This window comes from Abramis brama (genome assembly GCF_963993115.1).
Source record: "Abramis brama genome assembly, chromosome: 3".
Classification (NCBI taxonomy): domain Eukaryota; kingdom Metazoa; phylum Chordata; class Actinopteri; order Cypriniformes; family Leuciscidae; genus Abramis; species Abramis brama.
This window is the reverse complement of record NC_139965.1, coordinates 20,470,295-20,491,601: the sequence shown is the minus strand read 5'-3', so window position 1 is coordinate 20,491,601 and position 21,307 is coordinate 20,470,295. Positions and strand designations below refer to the sequence as shown.

At 37.5% G+C, this 21,307-nt stretch overlaps 2 protein-coding genes across 3 annotated transcripts; one reads left to right on the top strand and one right to left on the bottom strand.

Annotated features, from left to right (window-relative positions):
- Positions 1-3,537: 3,537 nt before the first annotated feature.
- On the bottom strand, positions 3,538-12,057 carry ccnb3 (cyclin B3). 2 transcript variants are annotated; one of them, XM_084109330.1, is made up of 12 exons: positions 11,892-12,057; positions 11,538-11,645; positions 11,364-11,444; positions 10,698-10,798; positions 10,461-10,575; positions 9,130-9,228; positions 8,951-9,043; positions 8,691-8,828; positions 7,296-7,451; positions 5,586-5,735; positions 4,790-4,920; positions 3,538-4,039 (listed from the first exon to the last, which is right to left on the bottom strand). In XM_084109330.1, exons 2-12 carry the CDS (start codon positions 11,610-11,612, stop codon positions 3,973-3,975), a joined length of 1,206 nt encoding a protein of 401 aa, XP_083965456.1. In that variant the 5' UTR covers positions 11,613-11,645; positions 11,892-12,057; the 3' UTR covers positions 3,538-3,972. The 2 variants fall into 2 exon arrangements, with proteins under 2 accessions (XP_083965456.1, XP_083965455.1); XM_084109329.1 differs by having other exon boundaries at positions 11,364-11,447; positions 11,892-12,033.
- A 269-nt stretch (positions 12,058-12,326) lies between these two features.
- On the top strand, positions 12,327-19,784 carry LOC311079690 (uncharacterized protein). The gene is made up of 4 exons (XM_084109328.1): positions 12,327-12,467; positions 14,526-14,603; positions 14,821-16,380; positions 17,544-19,784. Exons 2-4 carry the CDS (start codon positions 14,526-14,528, stop codon positions 17,715-17,717), a joined length of 1,812 nt encoding a protein of 603 aa, XP_083965454.1. The 5' UTR covers positions 12,327-12,467; the 3' UTR covers positions 17,718-19,784.
- The last annotated feature ends 1,523 nt before the right edge of the window (positions 19,785-21,307 follow it).

Sequence of the window (21,307 nt, the reverse complement as noted above, 5' to 3'; positions counted from 1 at the left end):
AACAACCTATGGAAGGGCTGTGCCAACTGATCAGAACACACCTTTAGTGTCCTGCAGCTGATACCATCAGTTCCACAAGCTTTACGGGGATTTACACATCTAAAATAAGATTTGACCTCCTCTGTAGAGATGTCAATATCCATACCCTTCATGTTTCTTACTGCTATGGCCTCATTCTGTTTTACTTTAAAATCACATGTGTCAGATCTACAATAAAAATTATTTAATTGATTTTCCATATTAAGATCATTTTCTGGGTGCTTCTTGGGCTTGTATCCTGTGATAGACTCCCTGCCAAGCTCTCCTAACATCATTTTTGAAAAAGTTTTCTAACTTATGTTTGTATGCTGCTTTACAGTCATTGATCTTGCTTTAAATCTTTTTCTGCACTGTCTTTTTCTCTTCTCTTCTTCCTCCTGATTTAAACAGATGCTTTTTTCTCATTAAGGAGTTGCTTTAACTCTGGAGTGACCCAGGGCTTGTTATTAGGGAACATCTTAATGGTCTTTTGGGACTATGATTATGTCCTCACAGAATTGTACGTACCCCGAGATAGCGAACGCTGCGTCATTGACGTTATCAGTCCCGTCGGTCACTACATTCCAGTCTGTGCACTCCAGGCAAGTGCCTCAGTCACAGCAGCAGTCCAGCATTTAATCTTCACCTTTTTTGCTTTCTCACGCCATAGTCGGGACACATAGGTAGGCATCAGTTTAATCATATTATGGTCCAAGTTCCCTAGACCGGGCAGGGCCTTAGAATAAAAGGCGTCCTGGATGTTTCCATATGGTCGAGGCAAGCTTTTTTGCGCGTAGAACAGGTGACATATTGTTGGTACGTAGGTAAATAACGTAGGCTTTAACTGTTGTAAAGGTGAAAAAGCTTTTAAAACCATATATTTCCTTGGTAAACACCCTGTATTGGCTATAAATGGTATTTTCCATTTATGAACTAAGTGATTACATGCTTGCTAAATAAAACATATTGGCTATAAATGGTATTTTCCATTTATGAACTAAGTGATTACATGCTTGCTAAATAAAACATAATACCTTTTTACGCATTGACTTAAAGACCTTAAAGCGCTTGAACCCTGATAATTGCTGCTCGCAGCTTTATTTTATATAACTGCTGTTATTTTGTGACTCTTTTTGAATTTACTACTAATTTAATTCACTACTCAATTTACTTCCCTAATTGATTTACCTAGTTCATTTCAGATAATATAATTTGTTTAACAATCTTGTTATTATGCCTATACTATGTGCTTTATATTTTGCACATTTGTTCAGTAGGCATATAAGAATATGAAGCAGGTTTGGGTTATTTAGAAGGAACTAATCACCATGATGGCTGCAAATAAAACACCATATTTAATTTAAAACAGCACTATACAGTACTGTAAACACATAGATTACCAACAACATTTAATTGTCCTTATAAAAGCATTCTTTTTACAATTTATTCAGAGATGCACAGAGGGCCTCAGCTGAAACAATTGTTTTTGAGTTTACAACCAGATAATAGGCCATCAAAAACATTTTTAAAAAAAAGTTTAAAGGGGCAACATTTTGATAACATAAAATTTACTAGGACCAAATTCAATTTTCTCTCAGTGATGAAAGAAAAAGAGTTGAGACGAGGCATTGGCGAAACTAAGTCCTGGCTGGGACAGATGTATATTGTAGCATCTTCTACAGTCTGAGCACTCAGCGCTAACTCTGGAAATGATTGTCATGGAGACAGATGTGCAGAGCAGATGATGTTGGGGGAGGCTACACATCGTTGACCTTTTCCATGTATTGTACACGTCCATTAGACAGATTTATGCATGTATAATACAGCCATTAGTAAGCGGGACAGCAAGTCAGTGTCATCATGCTCCTAGTTTGATCTTTTCACCTCTAAGTAACACAGCTGTTTCCTGCTATTATGTAACTGCCATGTTTATGTGTCCCATCAGAGCTGCAGTTCGCAGCCGAGCGTAGCCTTTCATAACTTGATCGTAATGAATTTTCAATTGTAGTTAGCTGGCTGAGGCAATTTGCTCCATAAAGTGTTTGCGACTCAAATAGCATATCTGGCTCCACACTCATGGATTTATTTTGGGCGGGAATGATCATGGATGCAACCCAATTGCCTCGGTCGGGAGTCCCAGAGAAAATGACAGGAAAATTGTTCGAAAATTATATTCAAACATCGCAACTCTTGTTTTAGCACAGATAAACAGGATGTCGTATTCAAAAGGAATATGAGGTGAAAAGTAATGTGCCAAACAAGACTAATTGGTTAAAACGAGCTAAAAAGCGGGAGGTTATGTATAATTTGACGCTACCAAAATACAATTATTTGATATTGCACTGTTTTAACAAGCAGCCTCTTGCTCTTTTATTCTCACGAAACACATTAAGAAGATATCAGAGAAATGTCTGCAATTAACTGCAGTCCTAAAGGAGAATACAGATTTGATCTTTGTTGCTTAATCTAACTGAAATGGGTTTTAGGACATTTATAAACTGGCATTCACCCACAGAATATTGCATAAAGATGATGTATTATTCAACAGATGTCTCCACCATTTTACTCCACCAGATATTGATGTGTTGGCCCTCCATATCCCAATTAATGGAGTCACCACAGACATTTATCCACAAATGTTTAGCATGCTGTTTATAAATGGCATCCTTTAGCAGTACACAAATTCAGTGCCACTACTAATGAGAAATCAAGATTCGCATGTCAATTCTGCAGTCAGACTTACGGATTCACAGCATAGGCCTACATGTGAAGGACTCAGAAGACAATACAAAGCCCAGGATCTAGTCAGTCAGTGATCAAAGGGTGCTGCCCACCGACAGCAACGTGCATGTGCCGTCTGGGACGATACGTGCAAACATCAATGTGAGAAATGTAATAACAAGGATTAGAAATATCTGCCTTTAAAACCCGGAGGACAAGCAATCAGTATTCTGCCGTCCCAATGAGCAGGTCGAGGAGCCTATGCTAATCAAAGGCTGTCTTTTCCCCTTTCAATCCACATCTAAACTACATAAGAGAATCGCCGCAAAAACAGCAAACACCAGAAACAGCTCTGTGAGGTTTGTTGTTCGCTGTTGGCCGTGATGGATTGGACCGGCTCACAGCTGTGACTCAAGCTGCATCCAAAAACAACCAATAGACGTCAGAGACTGTTTGGACATCCGGACCGCCAGACAATCTCTTCAGATAAACAGGAGTGGTTTCCTACATTCAATAATCAGTGGGGCTGAAGTGTGATGGAGGTCATTTATTTAGTTTATATAGGTGCAATGATTGACTGTGGTTGAAAAGATGCAGACAGTTAGATGCAGACACATGTTATCGATGGACTGTGGTTGAAAAGATGCAGTTAGATGCAGACACATGTTATCGATGTGATAAAGGATCTGGAAGCACGCTGCCTCCTACTGGTAAAACTACGGCGCGGCATTGTATGTTAGATGCATTTTAAAAAGGCATTAAATGTGAACTGAAGTAAATGCAAGAATCAGGCAAATATGCAAAAGTACTTTTTTAATCATCCATAGTGTTTAATAAAACACTGTCATTAAAGTGATCAAGAAAATATACACACGGCAAACTATACAACAGTACAGAAAAGAAAAATATCTATGTACAAGGCATTAAAATGCTATTTTAGTAACATTCAACAACAAAAACCTAATGACCTAATATATTGAACTGACAGGATGGTTTGTACTTTATCAGCTTTTGAAACATTGATGGGGGTCACTGGTTTGTATTTTGGTTAACTGATTTTTACATTTACAAAAAGAATAACATGGTTTGTGAAAAAGAACAGCTGAACATACAATGGAAAACATGTATATACGTGTAAATTTACACACAAAGACTTTATTTCAAAAGATTAAAATATAACATTAAATATAATTATTTACAATGTTTAAAACATTACATAAATTCCCCTTCAGCTTACTTCAAAAACCCCTCCAACTTCTCCAGACTCGCTGTGGGGATCAACGCAACTTCAAAGAAAACCCTGTAATACAAAAAATAAATAAATCAAGACATAATCAAATGCCACAATCTGGAGTATTTTAATATAAACAAACGGCTTCATTAGTCAAATGCTTTCAAGAAATCAACATCTGCTCTAGGCAGGAGTAACATAAAAAAAAAAAAAGACATTTTGATAATGTCAAAATGCCAATCAGGTTTGGCAAGAGCATCAAAACAACACAGTCATGCTCAGACTCCGATAAGAAAATGGAGTCAAAATTTTCTAAACATGAATTTTGACTAAACTTCTCAACTATAGTTTTTTGCGAGGCCGACCAACTTTAAAAGCACGTGATTTATATAGAAAAACAGTGAAACGTGCAGTAGGCTAAAACTTTAAAAACAAACCAGAATGTTTAGACCATAAACCCACACAGCAAGAAACATACAGTTTCAGTTACAGTTCCAAACATTAATTTTGCCATTAATTGTAATAATACAGTGAGATTTTTGTATGCACAAAGAGTCTGACAACAGCCGGTATGACCTGATCTCACCATCATTAAGTCCGTCTGGGATTACATGAAGAAACAGAAAAAACTGAGGAAGATTAAATCCAGAAGAACTGCACAAACTTGAACTGAAACTGAACTATTTCAATGGCTGAGATAAACAATGTTATTAGTGTTGTATTTTGTGGTAAATAAATATTAAAAAAACTATGTACAAAAAGTAGACACAAAGAACATGCTCTTCTGATTAAAAATACACAATTTACTTGCTGACTTACTTGTGCGCATACTTGCTCCTGACAACGGCGAGTTTGCTGTCCGGTGGGCTGCTGAGCATGTGGTGGAGTTTTCTGACCACGGGTGCCAGATCCCCCACACTGTATCCAGAGTGGAACTGCAAACACTGTGTCTGGAAACAGAAGTGGAGCATCAGTCAAAATCTGTGTAAGTGTTATTGTGAAGTATAGCCAGATATCTGTGAATCTCAGAGGTGTCTAATGAGCTTTACATAAGGGATGTGTGACTAAGACGCTTGCCAAATATTTCATGATGTGAGAAATAAATGCCCTTAAGCTGTCAATAATTTGAAGATAAGACGGAAACGACATCCGGTGAGAATGTAAATTAATGTATGAACGTTTGTGTGTGTGTGTTTCAAGGTAATTAAACTTCTTCATCTCTGACTTCTCTGTAGAGCCACTCAGGACATAAAGCAATTAGTCAAATGTTGGTAAACACAGTCCAGCTTCACTCTCATTAACCAAAATACCTGTCATCAACCAACGACTTAGTTTGAGTGTGAATGTGTGTGTGAGAGAACAGAAATTAGCATCCATAATGAGCAGTCACTAGCCTATCACAGAGCTGTCTCAGCTTAAGCTCATTTAGTGCTATCAGAAGAGCACAAAATTTCCAAATCAGAGCACACAAGGACACTGAACTCACTGTGAAAGTGCATGTATGGGTGTATCACCAAGGAACGGTGGCATTTTGTGAAAATAAATGGTATAATTAATGAGCTCTGTGCTTGCGCAAATGTGCATACATTATAAAAGCATAAAGGTAAACACGTACCCATCCTCCCAGATCCTTAGTAACAAGAGCGATGAGCAGACAGGCAGAGGCGAGCAAAGACGCTCTTACTGGCACAAACTCCATCTCCAACAAACTCAGCTCACAAATAAAGCGTGCCAGAGTCAATGTGTCCATACCTGCATTCACACACTGCCGGGAGACGAGAGACGGTAAATCATCACACACAAGCCAGAATAAGTATCCATACAATGGCAAACTGCAGAGAGAAGTAAAGTTTTTATCCGCTTACAAAACGCGTACACACACACACACGCAGGCACACACACACACACGCTGAATCCATAGCAGTGCCAGTACCTGCGGGCCCTGCAGAAAGATTACACACAGCTCATCCAACAAAGATTCTGAAGGTTACATTCTTGGCAAATTCAGCACACAATTACAAACGGACGTGCTCCGGTGAGCCATAAAAGAAAAGTATTTCAATGTAAACATTTACTTCCTTGATTCTTGAATGCTCTATTCTTTAAAGGAATAGTAAAAATCGAAACTTTTTGTTATTATTTCCTTATCCTCATGTTTTTCTAAACCTGTGTGCGTTTATTTGTTTCTGTGGTGCACAGAACAATTTTTGAAGAATCTTCACATGGCTCTTATCCCTAAAGCAGCTCATAGAGACTATTGCTGTAAAGCTCCAAAAATGGGTGAAAAAAAAAAGAATAATTAATTAACAGAAAAATAACTAAATGTTGTCATTTATGGTAATAGTTATTGTCACTATAAAACGTCTTTAAATTCCTCAAAGATTCTGAAAACTTTCTTTTAACATATATTACGGTAAGATTTTTTTAAACTCTCTTATGTTTACCAAGGCTGCATTCGTTTGATCAAAAATACCGGAAACCATTGATATTGTGAAATATTAGAATTTAAAATAACTGTTTTCTAATGTATTTCTGAATATATAATACAATTTACGTGATGCACAGTTGAATTTTCAGTAGCATTACTTCAGTGTCACATGATCATTCAGAAATCATTAAGAAATGTTTTTTTGAGCACCAAATCAGCATATTAGAATATGCTGATTTGGTGCTGAAGAAACATTTCTTACTATTATCTATATTTCTGACCCCAAAGTTTCAGTTTGGGGAACAACATGAGGGTGAGAAAGTAAACCATCCCTATTTTTGAAAGCATTTCACTAATGTATCAGAAACCACATTCAAGCAAAGATGTAGTTTGTCTAGCAAGTCTATTGGCATACTGTAAGTGATCTGTTGTGTGCATGCATGCATGCTTTTCTTCAGAAAAAGAATTTAATATAATGGTTTTATTTGTTAATGTGCCGTAAATAAGCTTATTACTTTGTAAAAAGAGCAATTAGTAAAACCAGCCATTCTGCTGACAAATAAAAATAAATAAAGACATTGTTAAATCATGGAGCTTTGACTAAAGCTCAATTAATGCAGCTGTTGAAAATGTGAATGGATCTGACAACAACAAGCAGTAACACAACCAGCGACAGCCGGTCACACACACAAATTCTTCCGAGAAACGGGGGGGGAAAACAGGCCACACCTGACAGACACAAAAAACATCCAATGAATGCTTCCCTGCATGATCTGTCTCTCTGACTTTGACAAACACACACACACACACAATGTTAATCCTAGTGTGTGTCAGGTGACTCCAAAGGAGTTCTACTTGTCTTTTCACAGAGGAAATAATGTATGTGTTGTCTCTCACCTTGGCATAACGACGGAGGAAGCGGTATGGAACCGGAATATTGATGTCAAAGTTCAGCGCCTGCAGGATGCTGATCTCCATGGTGATGAGCTGGGAGCGCTTGTAAGCATCGTCACAAATATATAGGAAATCATCCACGCAAGGTGGAGCCCGCTCCTGTAAGGACACACCACAGACATGATGGGTACCAACTGACAAATCACTATTTTTTGCAGTATGCAGTATGAATATTGTGCACAGTATGCAAAAATACAGCACACAGTGCAGGTACTGCAACGCACTCATCTTGACTTTCATTGTTTCGAGAGACAAAGGAAATAGAGAAAAATATCTATCATGATTTTTAATATCGCTTTATTATTATTCAGTCAAACTGGTAAAAGGCATATTACACAAAATTTTATAAAAAAATAATTAAAATTATTTCTAAAACTGCATCTGGACAGTTCAACGTGTTAAGGTGATGAAACACGGGGCAACTTTTTGAGCAATGTTGCCGTCAATGGCCAACCAGGTGTGAGACACAGGGCCCACGACCGATCTAAAGAATCCAGATAGAAATTTGTTGCCCATTCTCGATGGGAAAGTGCCCAAGCAACATCGCTCGGCAACATTTCGACACAGTTAAGCAACATCACACAACCAAGAGTGTTATTTTCCTGAATATCATCACGATTGAAAATGTGACACTGATTTCATACAACAGTTCAATAACAAGTAGTTCATATTAATGTCAGACGCAACACTCAGTCACGTTTCATTACTGAATGATTCAGCATTTTGAACAAATCGGTTGACTCAAAGATTCAATGTCCCATTCATAAACTACTACTGCCTCATTTTTGAACGAATCAGCCATTTGAACTAATCATTTTAATGAATGACTCAATGACTCACTCATTAAGACGGTCACTTGCTGCCACCTAATATTAACACCACAAAAATCCTATTTTTTCTCAAACAAGTGAATAACCAATCTACTTGTCCAAAGGACATGGAATTTTTTTTTTTTTTAAGTTCTTTATGAACTTTCTGGAGCGTCAAAGTGGTAGTTGCGTAGAGTAGACTGTCAATGAAGAGACAGAAAGCTCTCAGATTTCATCAAAAAGATGAACGAAAGTCTTACGAGTTTGGAATGACATGAGGGTGAGTAATTAATGACAGAATTTTCATTTTTGTGTGAACTATTCCTTTAATTTTTATAAGATAAGACTGAATCATTGACCTTTCTAATGAAATATATATATATACCCTGTAACTACATTTCTGAGGTCGTGTACGCGTGTGTGAGATAATGGGAGAATGACTAAGTCCTTGAGCAATTACGACTAAGCCCAGAAAAGTGAGTCTAAAGGAATGACTTTCAGCTATCATGAGAGAGAGCATATGTCTTACCTCAAATTTAGAAGCAATGAGCATGGCAGTGGAACCAATGAGCTGTAAAGACTCCCGTCTGACCGGGCTCACGGCCAGATAATGATCCGTCACTTTCACAGCCAGGTACAGAGTCTCATGATTCAGCTCAAAATTCTCCTACAGAATAAAGAGCAAGAATAAAGTAACATCAGTGCTTAAACCACCAAAAGCCAACAACATTCTACCAGACTAATCACATTTGAAACGATGCCCGGAAGCCAATAAACATCAACACTAACCTGGACCTCAACCAGCCAGTCCACCAGAATTGCTCTCATATTGGTGTTCAGAGTTGGTTGATCAGCCATGTAGTCATGCAAGACAAACATTTCCTGCAAATAAAAGAAATAAAACGTTTTAGCTTGCCATTTTCTGTTCCTCTACTTGCAAGATCATTAATAAACGCTACTAAACCAACCTCTCTGCTCTTAAGGTAGTCAAAAATATCTTTGGCATACTCTGCTGTATGCGTGCAGTCACTGAGTTGCTCGGAATCAATGTCAAACTCTGGAGGAATCTGAAAGACAACAGATACAAAGATTTGAGTGTTTTTAAATCTGTAAACAAGGAAAAAACCTGCCAAATGTTTGTTAACCCTTAAAATATTAAGGAATGTAACAATATGTCCCAGCAGGAAGGATTTAAAGTGTGATCCTTAATTAGATTCGATTTCAAATGTTTCTTCTGCATCCATATTTTATGCAGGGAGCAATACCGGTATGTCTTTTTGGCAGTTAACAGCTCTCTTATGTAAAACCCTCCCAAACACTTTGGAACAACTGGATATTTACATTCATGATAATTCTGTCATCGCACCAATACACCAACCCAGGGTAGGGTTGCACTAACCGTTCATAAGTTCTTTCTTAAATGGAACGTAAAGTCCAATATTAGTATTACCAACAATAGTATATCCACACTAGAGTCTTAGTAACTACTGGCTAGTTTGTAACTCTGTACTTTATTCTGTTGCACCATTTGTTCTTAAGGCAGAATGTAGCTAGTAGGTCGTAAACTCTACGTAGAGTAATGCGTAGTCGCATAATATGATGTTTACTCTCAATGATCCAATAGCAGCCTTCAAGTACGTGAGCAGAAGCTGTTGAAATGCCGTGAATTTCAGTTTATCCTTCATTCAAACATCTTTTGCCTCACGTTATTAATGGTAAAAATACATTTCCATTGAATACGATATTACTTGATCATGAATAAAATATGTATTTTATGTAAATAACATTCAGAAACTGTATTTTAAACTTAATTAATATTCATCAATAAATAAATACTGATATAAAAAAAATTATAAATTACATTTATTGATTATGATTTTATTTGACATGCAAAACACAGAGCGATGGGTCAGATGCACTCAGCGGCGCGCTGTAGGACGAGTTCGTGTTGATGAGCCGCTAACAAAGTAATTTACTCACATAATATTCTCTCTTTTAAAATGTAAGTGAGTGTAAATGTCAGCATCATCATATATGTCAAAAGAATTAAAGTCTGTCAGGTAAAAGAAGAGCTTATTGATGCAGTGCAGTCTGTCTGATATTTTATTCCTACCGTTACCCCTGATCTGAGGCTTACGTAAATATTTTGTTTATACGTAGAGTTACGCTTCAACTAATTTGAATGGTGCAACACAAAAATATTTAGCAGTGCATAAGTTGTAACTTAGTGCCCATTTACGTCAAAACTTTGCTAAGTTGTAAATTACGCACAGCTGGTGCAAACGGCCCCAGGGCTTACCTCTGGAGGCAGGAGGTGTGGAGGAATTGATGGATTAGAAGAGGGCTCTTCCCGTTTCTCAAATGACTCCACATTCTTCAGTTCCTCCAACTTTTCCTCTGAACTAACCACAGATCTGACAGAAGGAAAGATAAGAAATCTGCAAATTCTGGGATAATCATCTCAAAGTACTCTCAAAACATCTCAATGCATGGTAGGTTCAAATACAAAGAGGTAGCCTAGTAAAATATGACTTACTTTAAATTGGCATCATTCTTAGAAAGTACTGAGATCTTCTTCTGCAGCTTCTTAACGGGATCTTTCTTTTTGATGGGATTGCTTAGCTCAATCTTGTGTGCCTTTAATAAAAGTGCATTTTAAGAGTTAGCACATTTCTCAACACGAGTCAAAATTCAGCCTAAATATCAACCAAAAACTGTACTTTGGGTTTAATTTGTTAAAATAAGCATGAGTCACCAAATCAATCAACTTGGTTGGATCTGAGACACAGAGAGAATGAATACAAGGTGTTAACCAATAGTGAATAGAGCCATCATTACAATTTGCATACGAGAGCACCTCACATGGAAACCCAGACCCACCAAAGGAGTGCCCATCTGAGCTATTAAAAGTTGAGATCTCCTGCTTTTGTGTGCACTGTAACTTACTGCTCGGGCATGAATGAGATTTCAATGAGGTTACGTCTATCAGGCATGCTGATTTGCATCATTCATTTAAACTGCTGGTGTTAGTGGGGTTACAAGCCAGATGCTCAACACTTACTGGTTTGACATCATCAGAATCAAACCGAGGGGCCAAAAAACACTGAGAGACAGCCTAGTCAGGTAACATATGAAAGCAATAAAGCTGTGGTGCATGTATACAAAAATATATATTAACACAAATTTGATTTGGCACCCTTACATTGGTAATGTCCACAAAAGCAGTTCTTTTCTTTGGGGCCCCTTGGGGAGAAGAAGATGAGCGCTTGGTCTGGGGGCCATCCTGCTTAAAAACATCAACACAAGATGGATCAGATCAACAACAATCAAACCAGCAAAGATCTAATTCAGTTTCAGGTCTGATCTCACTGTATACCTGGTTCTCCAGTCCTTTGGGGTGAAGTTTGGGGATTTTACTGGTGGTGGGCTTCTTTCCTCTGGAAAACGGCATCTTATTCAGTCGTTCTGATCCTTCAGTTATATCCTGTTTCAAACGTGAGGTAAACAAAGAATGCATGAACAACTTAAGGTCACTATGAACGTGCATAGTGCACACTTCCATCAGACACACACACACTCTTCTCGTTGTACTCCACAAGGTTACTAAACATTCAAACAAAGATCCGTAAAGAAACTGTTTTGATCGCAGGAAGCATCAAGTCGGTCGTTAAAGAACAACAACATGCGGGCGAATGTTTCGTATAGTTTTGCGAGAAATTGTAAATCTTACCTTTTCACGATACGCTGAACAACCTCAATTAAAGCAGGGAAATATTTTGAAAGAGAATATGTGCAAACATTCACATTCAAGTACAATGGGAAGCTATCCAGGCTGAAACAGACACACACCGAACTACTGTCTGCATGCGTCCAAAACTATACGCAGTGATGCGATTGGCCGAATGCACTTCGCTCTAGGCCAATGAGCGTCGAGCTAGGATGCCGTTGTTAAGGGGCGGGACGATAGAATTTTCAAAAACACCGTAGCAACCAATAGGAAGCGAGAAAAGCGAAAACTTTTGAGTAAGTAGACGTAGGAGAGAATGTGCTTGGGAATGATACCAACAGAGGTTCTATTTATTATATAAAATATTTCAACAATGTTATGTAATTAGCTTCGCTTATTTTGAATGTTACTGATATTATTGACTTTACAATGAAGCCACACCCAGCCACCCACACACACACAGACAGACACAATAAATGTCTTTCACACAGGAAATAAGCAAAGTGCAAACTGCCTGTGGCCCCATCACATTCTGAAGTCTATCAAGCCGAACTTGTTTGACTGATTTCCTTCAACAAGGTAAAGAAAACATATATTTTCCCCAATATTTGAAGAGATGATTTGATGTATTTGTGTTAATTATAATCACTTAGCCTATCTTATTATTAAGGTCTTTTTTTGCAGAACTAATTTTCCCCATTTGTTTTGCCTGAAATTTCCTTTTTTGTTTTACTACTTTAAAAGTTGGTCCTCCTGCTGTGCTCTCTCATTTTCCTTCAGCAACATAAAATTATAACATGCAAGATGAATTCAATTGTATCTTAGAAGTATAAAGCTTGGGGATGAAAATCACAATATCATGTTACGTGACATTTGACCTTATGTAGGTTACGTCTGATTGCTTGTAACATGTATTTCATTATATGTATAAGCAGCCATTTCTGTATCTAAAGTGCAATCTCTCTCCAGCTTTGTTCTACAACCAAGTGTTTTTACATGTGCATTTACTTCTCAATATCTTTTTAGCAATACCATGAAATTCAATTTAACTGTGCATCCCACCCTCTAAAACTTTCACTTGTTTAATGGGGCATCTGATGCCAAATAGCATTGCATTTCCTTAGACCATTACTCCTTAGAAAATCTCCATCATCTGTGGTATATCAGATAATCTCCTTTGAGTATTTCACATCTCCATTAAAAACACCAAAGCATGACGTCGTTACATAAAGTAGACTAGAAAACCAAAGACCTTTCAAGGTTACGTCCTCCACGGCACTGCCCAGGAGACCTTTTATTTCCAATTCAATTTAAATGTACTCATAATCTAACTTGAACTGACTGCAGCTAACAGGTTAAGTGTGTGTTGTAGCATTTATTGCCAAATTAAATAAATATGTGGGCTCTGACACAAAGTGTTAGGCTGAGCTGATGTTTATCAAAGCTTTAAACAACGTTCCTCACAAGCTTCTTCTTCATTTCTCTTAATACATTGCGTTGGGCAAAGGTTGCCCCATGATCTAGAATCATGTCTTGCCCAGTATCACTGCCTTAATTATTAAATCAAAGTCTGCAGGAAAATGGAAATGGAAACAAGTTTTTTTTCAGCACCTATCAACACGCATCATCTTTTCCTGTCAGCCACGTGACTTAGTTCCTGTAACAGCAACTCATCTGGTGATCACTTGTGGTTTTCTTTTTCTGCTCATTTGAGACCTGTTTTTCTTTAGTACTTGGATTAATTTAGTTGGTCATGTCTCTTTGTTTTGATTTTAATTGTATTTTCCTTTGCTTGTTTTCATTCCTGACTTCACCATTATCAAATGTTCAGCACTCTGGATGTACTGCAAACACTTTACAAGCTAAAACATGAACTGATAGCCAGAATCAGTGGATAAAATAAGGTGTTTATGGGGTGAGGCAGATGCCAATCAAACCACCACACATTGCATTTCATGGCTTCTTTTGTCCTCAGCAGTAACTGAAGAATATTATGTAGCCTACCCCAAGATGATTGCTTAATTATGCTCTCGGAGATCTACCTCCAAAGAATCACGGCCTTCAAGTTTACTTGAAAATCATTTGCAGGTGTGATAGAAAAGAGTTGGAACAAAATTATGCAGGTTGTTATATGCATTATTAGGCAACCCTGCACTAGAATATCAATGTACTTCTATCAGCCTGTTGTGCTGAAGTACAAGTAAACTTTATCATGCCTCAGAAATTATATTTTAAGGATGCAGTTATATAAAAATTCTGGCTAATAGTGATAAGGCAATAATTGTTATGGCCGATAAGAGATAAATAAAATTATATTTTGTCAAGATACATTAAAAATAAATCATTTAGTGATTTAAATATTTTAAATCTAAAAGTAGGCATCACAAAATTCTAACTAATGTACAGTATGAAAATTTGATATTCATTATGATGAAATAATTTTCTAAAGATTACATTTAACAGTGTTATTAAATTAACTTTAAGTGAGCATTAGATGACAACAAAGGTCATTTAAATGCTAAAATAGGTATGTATTGTAATTATAAGCAAACGTGATTGATATCAACCATACAGATCAATTAAAAGATTCTGATAACCAATATGTTAACATTGTATCTTGTTCCATCATTTTTTCAGATGATTAATGAAGAGTGGCTTTGCAGCTCATTTAAACTGTGTGATCTAGCCACCGCCTCAGAATCTGGTCACTCTGATGTAAGTACAGAAATTTTAGTATCCTATTCAGTATAATATAAGTATATTAAAAGTCTGTAAGTAAATGAGACTTTTCATTCTCTTATAAATTTGGTTTGCAAATTTTTAACAATCATCATACAGAAAAAGTAGCTGTTAAAAAGTATGTTCACTGTATAAAGTGCAACAATATCCGAAGAAAGTCAAGTCTTCATTTTTCTGTTATGACCTTTTTCAGGACTCTATGCAGATAGTAATCAATGGTGATTCATACCCACAACCTGCATACAACCCGTCATCAATCCAACACACAATGGAAACATACAGCCGTTTACTGGATGGAACATTAGAACAGAACATAGAGCCCATTCAAATCTTTGCGCATATGACAGCCAAAGCTATTATAGATTCATCTGTGAGGATCAGAGGCCCAAGTGAATCTGTCAAGGTGAGACAGGATGAAGTTGAGATGCTAGCTGAAGAGTTAACTTTAAAAGTCTGTTGCAAAGCATTAGATGAGATGGAGAGGCAACATCACTCTGATTCATCCAAAAATATAAATGATAAAGGGGTTATGGAGGGGATTAATGAAAATGCATCGGTCCTGTGCTCCTCAGGCTACAACTGTGATAAAAACGCATTTGAAATAGAAACAGACAAGATGGAGGAATATGACACACTGACCACAGTATATGCCAGTTCCTTCAAGAGCATGGGCAGTCTGGGGTCTCTCGACTACCCTGATGCTCCACCAAGCACCCCTTTACTTCCAGAGATGATGAGGAGTCGAGCCAGTTTCACAAGGAAGCTAAAGGGAGGACTTGCTAAAGAGTTTCTTCCTTCACCCCCTCCTCCGACCCCCAAAGACCACATGCAACCCTTATTAGAGAACCAAATGACTGACACGTCCGCTGACTTCATGGTGAGGCTGATGCGCTCGCTTTCCCTGGAGTGTTGTCGAAACGGAGGTCTAGAAGAAGTCAAAGACAGAGAAGCTGATGATGGCGGACTCCAAAATGACATTCCCAGGCTGACTGACTATGCAGCTCAAATATCTGCAGATATCCTTCATTCTCTCACCACAAACGAGATCAAAGTAAAGGATGAGGGTTGTGCGAAACGCATGTTGGCTATTTCTGATCGACTAGCGAGTGAAATTGTCACAACGTCTCTAGCAGAGGTGATGGCGAGAGGGGAAAAGAAGGTTTTGAAGGAAGAAACAACATCATACTCAATGGCTCCAGACAAAAGATCTAGCATGGCGTTCTCTGCAACTGACGATGTGAAAATTTTAGCTAATGAGCTAATCATTGATGCTTTGGTTCATGCTTTTGCTAAGCTAAGACAGGGCGTGTTTGAACATGGAACCCAGCCACAACTTTCGGGCCAAGCAGCAGAACCACAGCCATGGGAAGAAGAAAGATATTCAAACACACTGTGTAAAGACTCAATCAACTCCCTCAAAACCAAAATATGCTGTAACGATAAATCAGAACTGAACCCCATTACAGTTGACGCCAATGCGACATCATCGGTACACACATTTTCCAACGACTTTGCAGAAGACGTGCTTCAGCGTTCTGTATGTGAAGCTTCCAGATTCCTGTTTAACTGTAAGCAATCTGAGGGAGCAGAATTTGGCTCACAGAAAGACAATAAACCATGGGTGATTAAAATACATGCTGAAGAAAGTCGTCATGTCCAAGAACTGCAATGTGCTCTACTCTGGGCTGCGGCCTCTCAGAACGGGACTTCAGCACTTCAGTTTGATTTACCAGACACAAGCCTTCAGCAACAGGTACAGAATATTACAGTTTTCACTGGCTGAATTTGCCTATTGGATGGTTGTGATACTTTTTGCTTTAATGTCTAAAGGCCCCGTTCACACCAAGGACAATAACTATAAAGTTCTGTTACAATTCCATGAGAATAGGGAAGACCACACCACAACTATAACAGACGTCCCTATTTTCATAGGGAATTAGAACCATTATTAAAACTTTAAAGCAATCATTATTGCTATCATATTTGATGTGAGTAGGCTTTAACTCTTTATTTTCGATGTAAGGTGAGGAAGGTTGCCTAAGACATGGACATCAGTTTCAATTTTGCACATGCATTTATACTGGAATCAAACTTTTAGGCTACTTACAACTTCCAATCAATTTTAATTTTAATGAAAAAAGTTAAGAAGGTAATATTTTATCCTTAAACAAATTTTTTAATAAATACATGAAACATGGGTTAGCAATTAAAAATGGTTTGGATTGTCGTTTCAGTAGAAGTAAATGGGGAAACCCTAACCGCAAATTGAATTTCAACCCAAAATTGATTTTTCTTCCTGAAAAGGTTTTGTCTTATAAATCCTTTTTTTATTATGATTATTTATACGTGGTTAAACTGACAGTTTTACTACTCACACCATTTTACAACAATCCCAGTCTAGTAACTTTTAGTTTATGGACATCAGTTTTAGTTTTGCACATGCATTTATACTTAGTCTGGAAATATTATTTTATACCAACCCCTAATCAATCATTTTAATTCAGAAAGTTAATAAAAAAGAGACATTTTAACCTATAACAAAATGATTGAATAAATGTAATAAAGCATTGCATTGTGGTTCCATAAGTAAATGGGGAATGTTATCACAATTCAACCTGAATTTAATTGATTTTTCTTTCTGAAAAGTTTTATTATTTAAAAAAAATTTACAACTCACTGCATTTTACAACAATCCTATAGTCGCCATCTAATACAATAGCTTTGAGTTTATAGGGATATGAATTTAATCTTTGCAAAAGTATAAGGAAGCATTATAATTATTTGATGGTATCATTGAACTATAATACTTGCTTTGAAAGAGCCTTTCAGTTTAATTACAAATGCTCACACTAAAGTCTATCATTTTCATTATAAAATAATTGCATTGCTTTTTATTTGACTAACATGTTCCCTTAGCTTTGCAGACTCTCTCAGAGCGCCCGTCTGAATGGCTGGACAGTGGGCGATTTAATGGCTTCTCTCAAAGAGTTTTGTGACATGCAGCGAGCGACCAGCAGAGGACGCTATAAGAGCTCCGATTCTCTCCTGGAGCATCTGCAGCTCCTGATCGACAATTCACATTTAAACTGATCTTGGACCAGCTTCGCTCTTGCAGAACAGGTCACTGATCCGTCCAACACCTCCTGATATGAAAACAGAAAACAGCAGAAATTAATCTTCATCCACACAGTCTTTCACATCCCAAACATGAATACAAGAAGACAGAGCCATAAAGTGTATGCAGTTATAATCAATTTCATCAGCCCTTAAAGACAAAACAGCTGTATGCACGCTGTCTGTTTAAACCGATATGAGATCTGCTCTCCCAGTCCAAGCCATTATTAGGTAAGCGGAAATCTGACTGCAAATCAGTTTTAGAAGTTACCACCATCCAAAACACACTGACACATTCTTGACCAAAGATATTATTTTTCAACAATATGTCAGTACCAATAATAAAGCGTGTCTGAATAATGATAAACAGTGAATGCTGTAGTGTTGGAGCAGTTTTATGATGGAGCTGATTGCTGTAAAGGGGTGCGCAGGGCTTTGCGGGGTGTGTAAAAAGCAGGGCTATTTTACTGCATCCCATTAATACTCCCAAAGCAGTGATACCTAACATGGCAGGAATGCGCTTTAGCGAACAAACCTGCATCCCACTCACTCCCACTCTTGGCGACCACAGCTTGAAAAATCAGGGACACACACAAACTCACACATACTCATTCTTTGACCCTATGTCTCGCTCAATCAGTCTCCCCTCCCAGACACGCTCTTTCTTTCACTTTCTCTCTCCCGCACACACACACACACATATTCTCATACACAAGGGGGGCTGACTTCACAGCTGCAGTGTCAGTGAAGACACAATGGCTTCCAGTCCAGCCCCGTTAGACGCATCTGGAGAAGCGTTTGTTCCAATGCCTGAACCATCGCTGCCAAAAATGAGAGACGGCAAAAAAACGTGCATGAGGAAAAAGGATAGCAGGAAAGGGGAGTGGGGAGTGGGGAAGAGCGAGAAGGGAAGAAGTGATTGCAACAGAGTTGACACATATAGAGTCAAATGTATCATAGGGGCTCTGGAAAATCTCCCAACATCCCCCACCCACCCTTCTCCCCAAGCTATGACGCATCGATTTATTCTCTACAATAAGAGCCAGACACATGTGAAGGAATTCCTTACATTAAACAGGCCTCGTAGACTTAATGTACTCATATATTTTCTATTCGTATCACTCAAGCTTAGCGAAGCACTGAAGCGCCGCGACTTCAACAGGGATGGCCAGCAATCCTTTGTATTCATGTGATCAAACGAGCCATAAAGTAGCCAGCGGAGAAAGGAAACTGTATAAAAGATGAAATAAATTAAATTAAAATGAGTACAATATGTTCAACATGTTTGCTCTGGAGAATTGGGATGTGTGTTTAAGGTTATGGAGTTTTCAGGTTCGGCTCTTTGTAGCCCCCATCTATCTTGAAGATAAGGTCAATGTGTGTAAAACACGACATTTTCTGTGTGATCTGAGGTCTGTAATGTGATCCAATGTGTGTCACACTATATTAAAGAGAAAGTTCACTCAAAAACATCATTTACTCACCCTCATGTCGTTTCAAACCTTTCTTTCTGCAAAACACACACACACAAAAAGATCTTTTGAAAATTGTCTCATAAGTGTCCATACAAATAAAGTTAAGGGGGTCGAAAACAACACTAGACCACACTGACTTTCATTGCATGGGCAAAAAAAACACTTTTGCGACAGTTTTCAAAATATCATCTTTTGTGTTCCACTAAAGAAATAAAGTACAGGCTTGGAAAAACATGTAAATGATTTTGTGTGTGTGTGTGTGTGTGTGTTATCCCTTCAAATGTTTTTTTCATTTGATGGCCAATTTAGACATTTTGGGGTATATTGTTTCCATAACATGTCTTCTTTCTCACTAGTGGAAAGAAAACATCCAAAACACACATTTTATATTCTGAAGATTTTAAACATGGGAAACATGTTCATATATCCTTATCCTTTCCTTAATTTATGTAACATTTTATTCTTAAAAATATGGCAAACATGTATTTTTCTGAATTTATTGTCTAAATGTAAAAAGAAATTCTGACTTAATATTTCAACAAAATTAAACACAAATTTTGAAACTGTCCTATCCAATGTTGAGATTTCTGTTCTGGGAAGGTATTCAAATTAGTACATCATTAATTAGATACATCCACATTTGCATACTTATAACATTTCAGAAAACTTTGTAATACAAAACATTGTCTTACTGTAGTGTGATTTCATATAGCTTGTCTCCCTGTTGACAGCACTAATTACCAATACTAGAAATTATTTGATTGACAATCATTTAGGAGACCATGAGTTGGTGTCTCATATGTTCACCCGTTTTAGTGCACTTCCATCGTAGAGACCAGCGAGGATCCGTGGTCGAGGTTTGAGCATTGGTCAGGTCGGTTTCTCCAGCTGATTTGAGAAACCGGTTGGCCGAGACATCTGTCTTCCATCTCCACTAGAACCCTAGTATAGACAAACATATGCAACGGCTCACACACGATGCTCGTCTCCTGCTGTTTATGGCTGAAACAGACAAAGACTGCAGATATATTTACAGTGTGTGGAGAGGAATGAAGTTTCGTGTCCCTTCAGTTTTACTGTGGACCATTTATCTCAAGACGACTGGACTTTTCAAGACAGCTGAAGAGTACAAGTGATAAACGTAATTTATTAGACATACTCAAAGTCTTTCATCTTCAGTTGTTTTAGTCAGATGTACACAGATAATTTTAGGTCATCTTTCTGCCTTAATATATATTTTACCTTTACACAAATAAGACTCTGTTAAGTAAGTAAGGGCCATCAAACCAGATCCTCTGCATTTGGTATCTTGTCCTTCTCAGTTACACAAATATTTGCCCAAAAACCCTCCAGCAATTCAATTTGTAGTGTTTTCGTTATATATTATCCAGTAACCTACATGGCTGTATGTTTTAAGCGAGTCTTTGCAAGAACCATCATAGAACACCAAAGATCTTAAGAAAATAAATATGTTTTTAAGAAAATATCTAAAAACTTCTCAAGAATTTTCAAAGAATTGCACTTAGTCAAGTCTAAGACTCAAGTAGCATTCTTACAAATTCATAAGAAATTTCGTAACATTAAACCAGCTGGTTCTTAACCAGGGGCCCGGGGTCCACTAGGGGGCCCCAGCAAACTTCCAAAGGGGCCAAAGATTATTTACAATTATTTAAAGACAAAACAAGCATAACATATCCTAAAACAAGATATTTCTATTATTCACTCCCTCAGCAACTGTTTTATTTTTTCTTTGAAGGACCTGGATTCCCATGGTCTTGAACTTGGCCACATTTTGTTTGATTTATAGTCCAGGAAATGTCATGTAAATACACTCTTATAACTCCATGGGCATTTTTATAACGAACATGCATTTCATTATGCGACACTCTTAAATATTTTATCAGGATAAAAACATTTATTTATTTATTTTATTGGTTTTTAAAAAAGTCTATTTTTTAATCCTTATCCAGTAAATCATAAACAACTGGAAAAGTCACGAAGGCTTCAAATATTGTAGGCCTAGTGGATAGGCTAATATGGAGCCTTATTTGGAGTCAAAAAGACTCCAACCACCGGTTAAAATGGGATTTA

Excerpts from the sequence above, each read along its gene's own strand:
- ccnb3 (XM_084109329.1), bottom strand. The coding sequence starts at position 11,612 with ATGCCGTTTTCCAGAGGAAAGAAGCCCACCACCAGTAAAATCCCCAAA. Across the intron at positions 9,044-9,129 it reads ACTACCTTAAGAGCAGAGAG|GAAATGTTTGTCTTGCATGA; the intron begins GTTGGTTTAGTA and ends TTTTATTTGCAG. Across the intron at positions 4,921-5,585 it reads CTAAGGATCTGGGAGGATGG|ACACAGTGTTTGCAGTTCCA; the intron begins GTACGTGTTTAC and ends TTCTGTTTCCAG.
- LOC311079690 (XM_084109328.1), top strand. The coding sequence starts at position 14,526 with ATGATTAATGAAGAGTGGCTTTGCAGCTCATTTAAACTGTGTGATCTA. Across the intron at positions 14,604-14,820 it reads CAGAATCTGGTCACTCTGAT|GACTCTATGCAGATAGTAAT; the intron begins GTAAGTACAGAA and ends GACCTTTTTCAG. Across the intron at positions 16,381-17,543 it reads ACACAAGCCTTCAGCAACAG|CTTTGCAGACTCTCTCAGAG; the intron begins GTACAGAATATT and ends ATGTTCCCTTAG.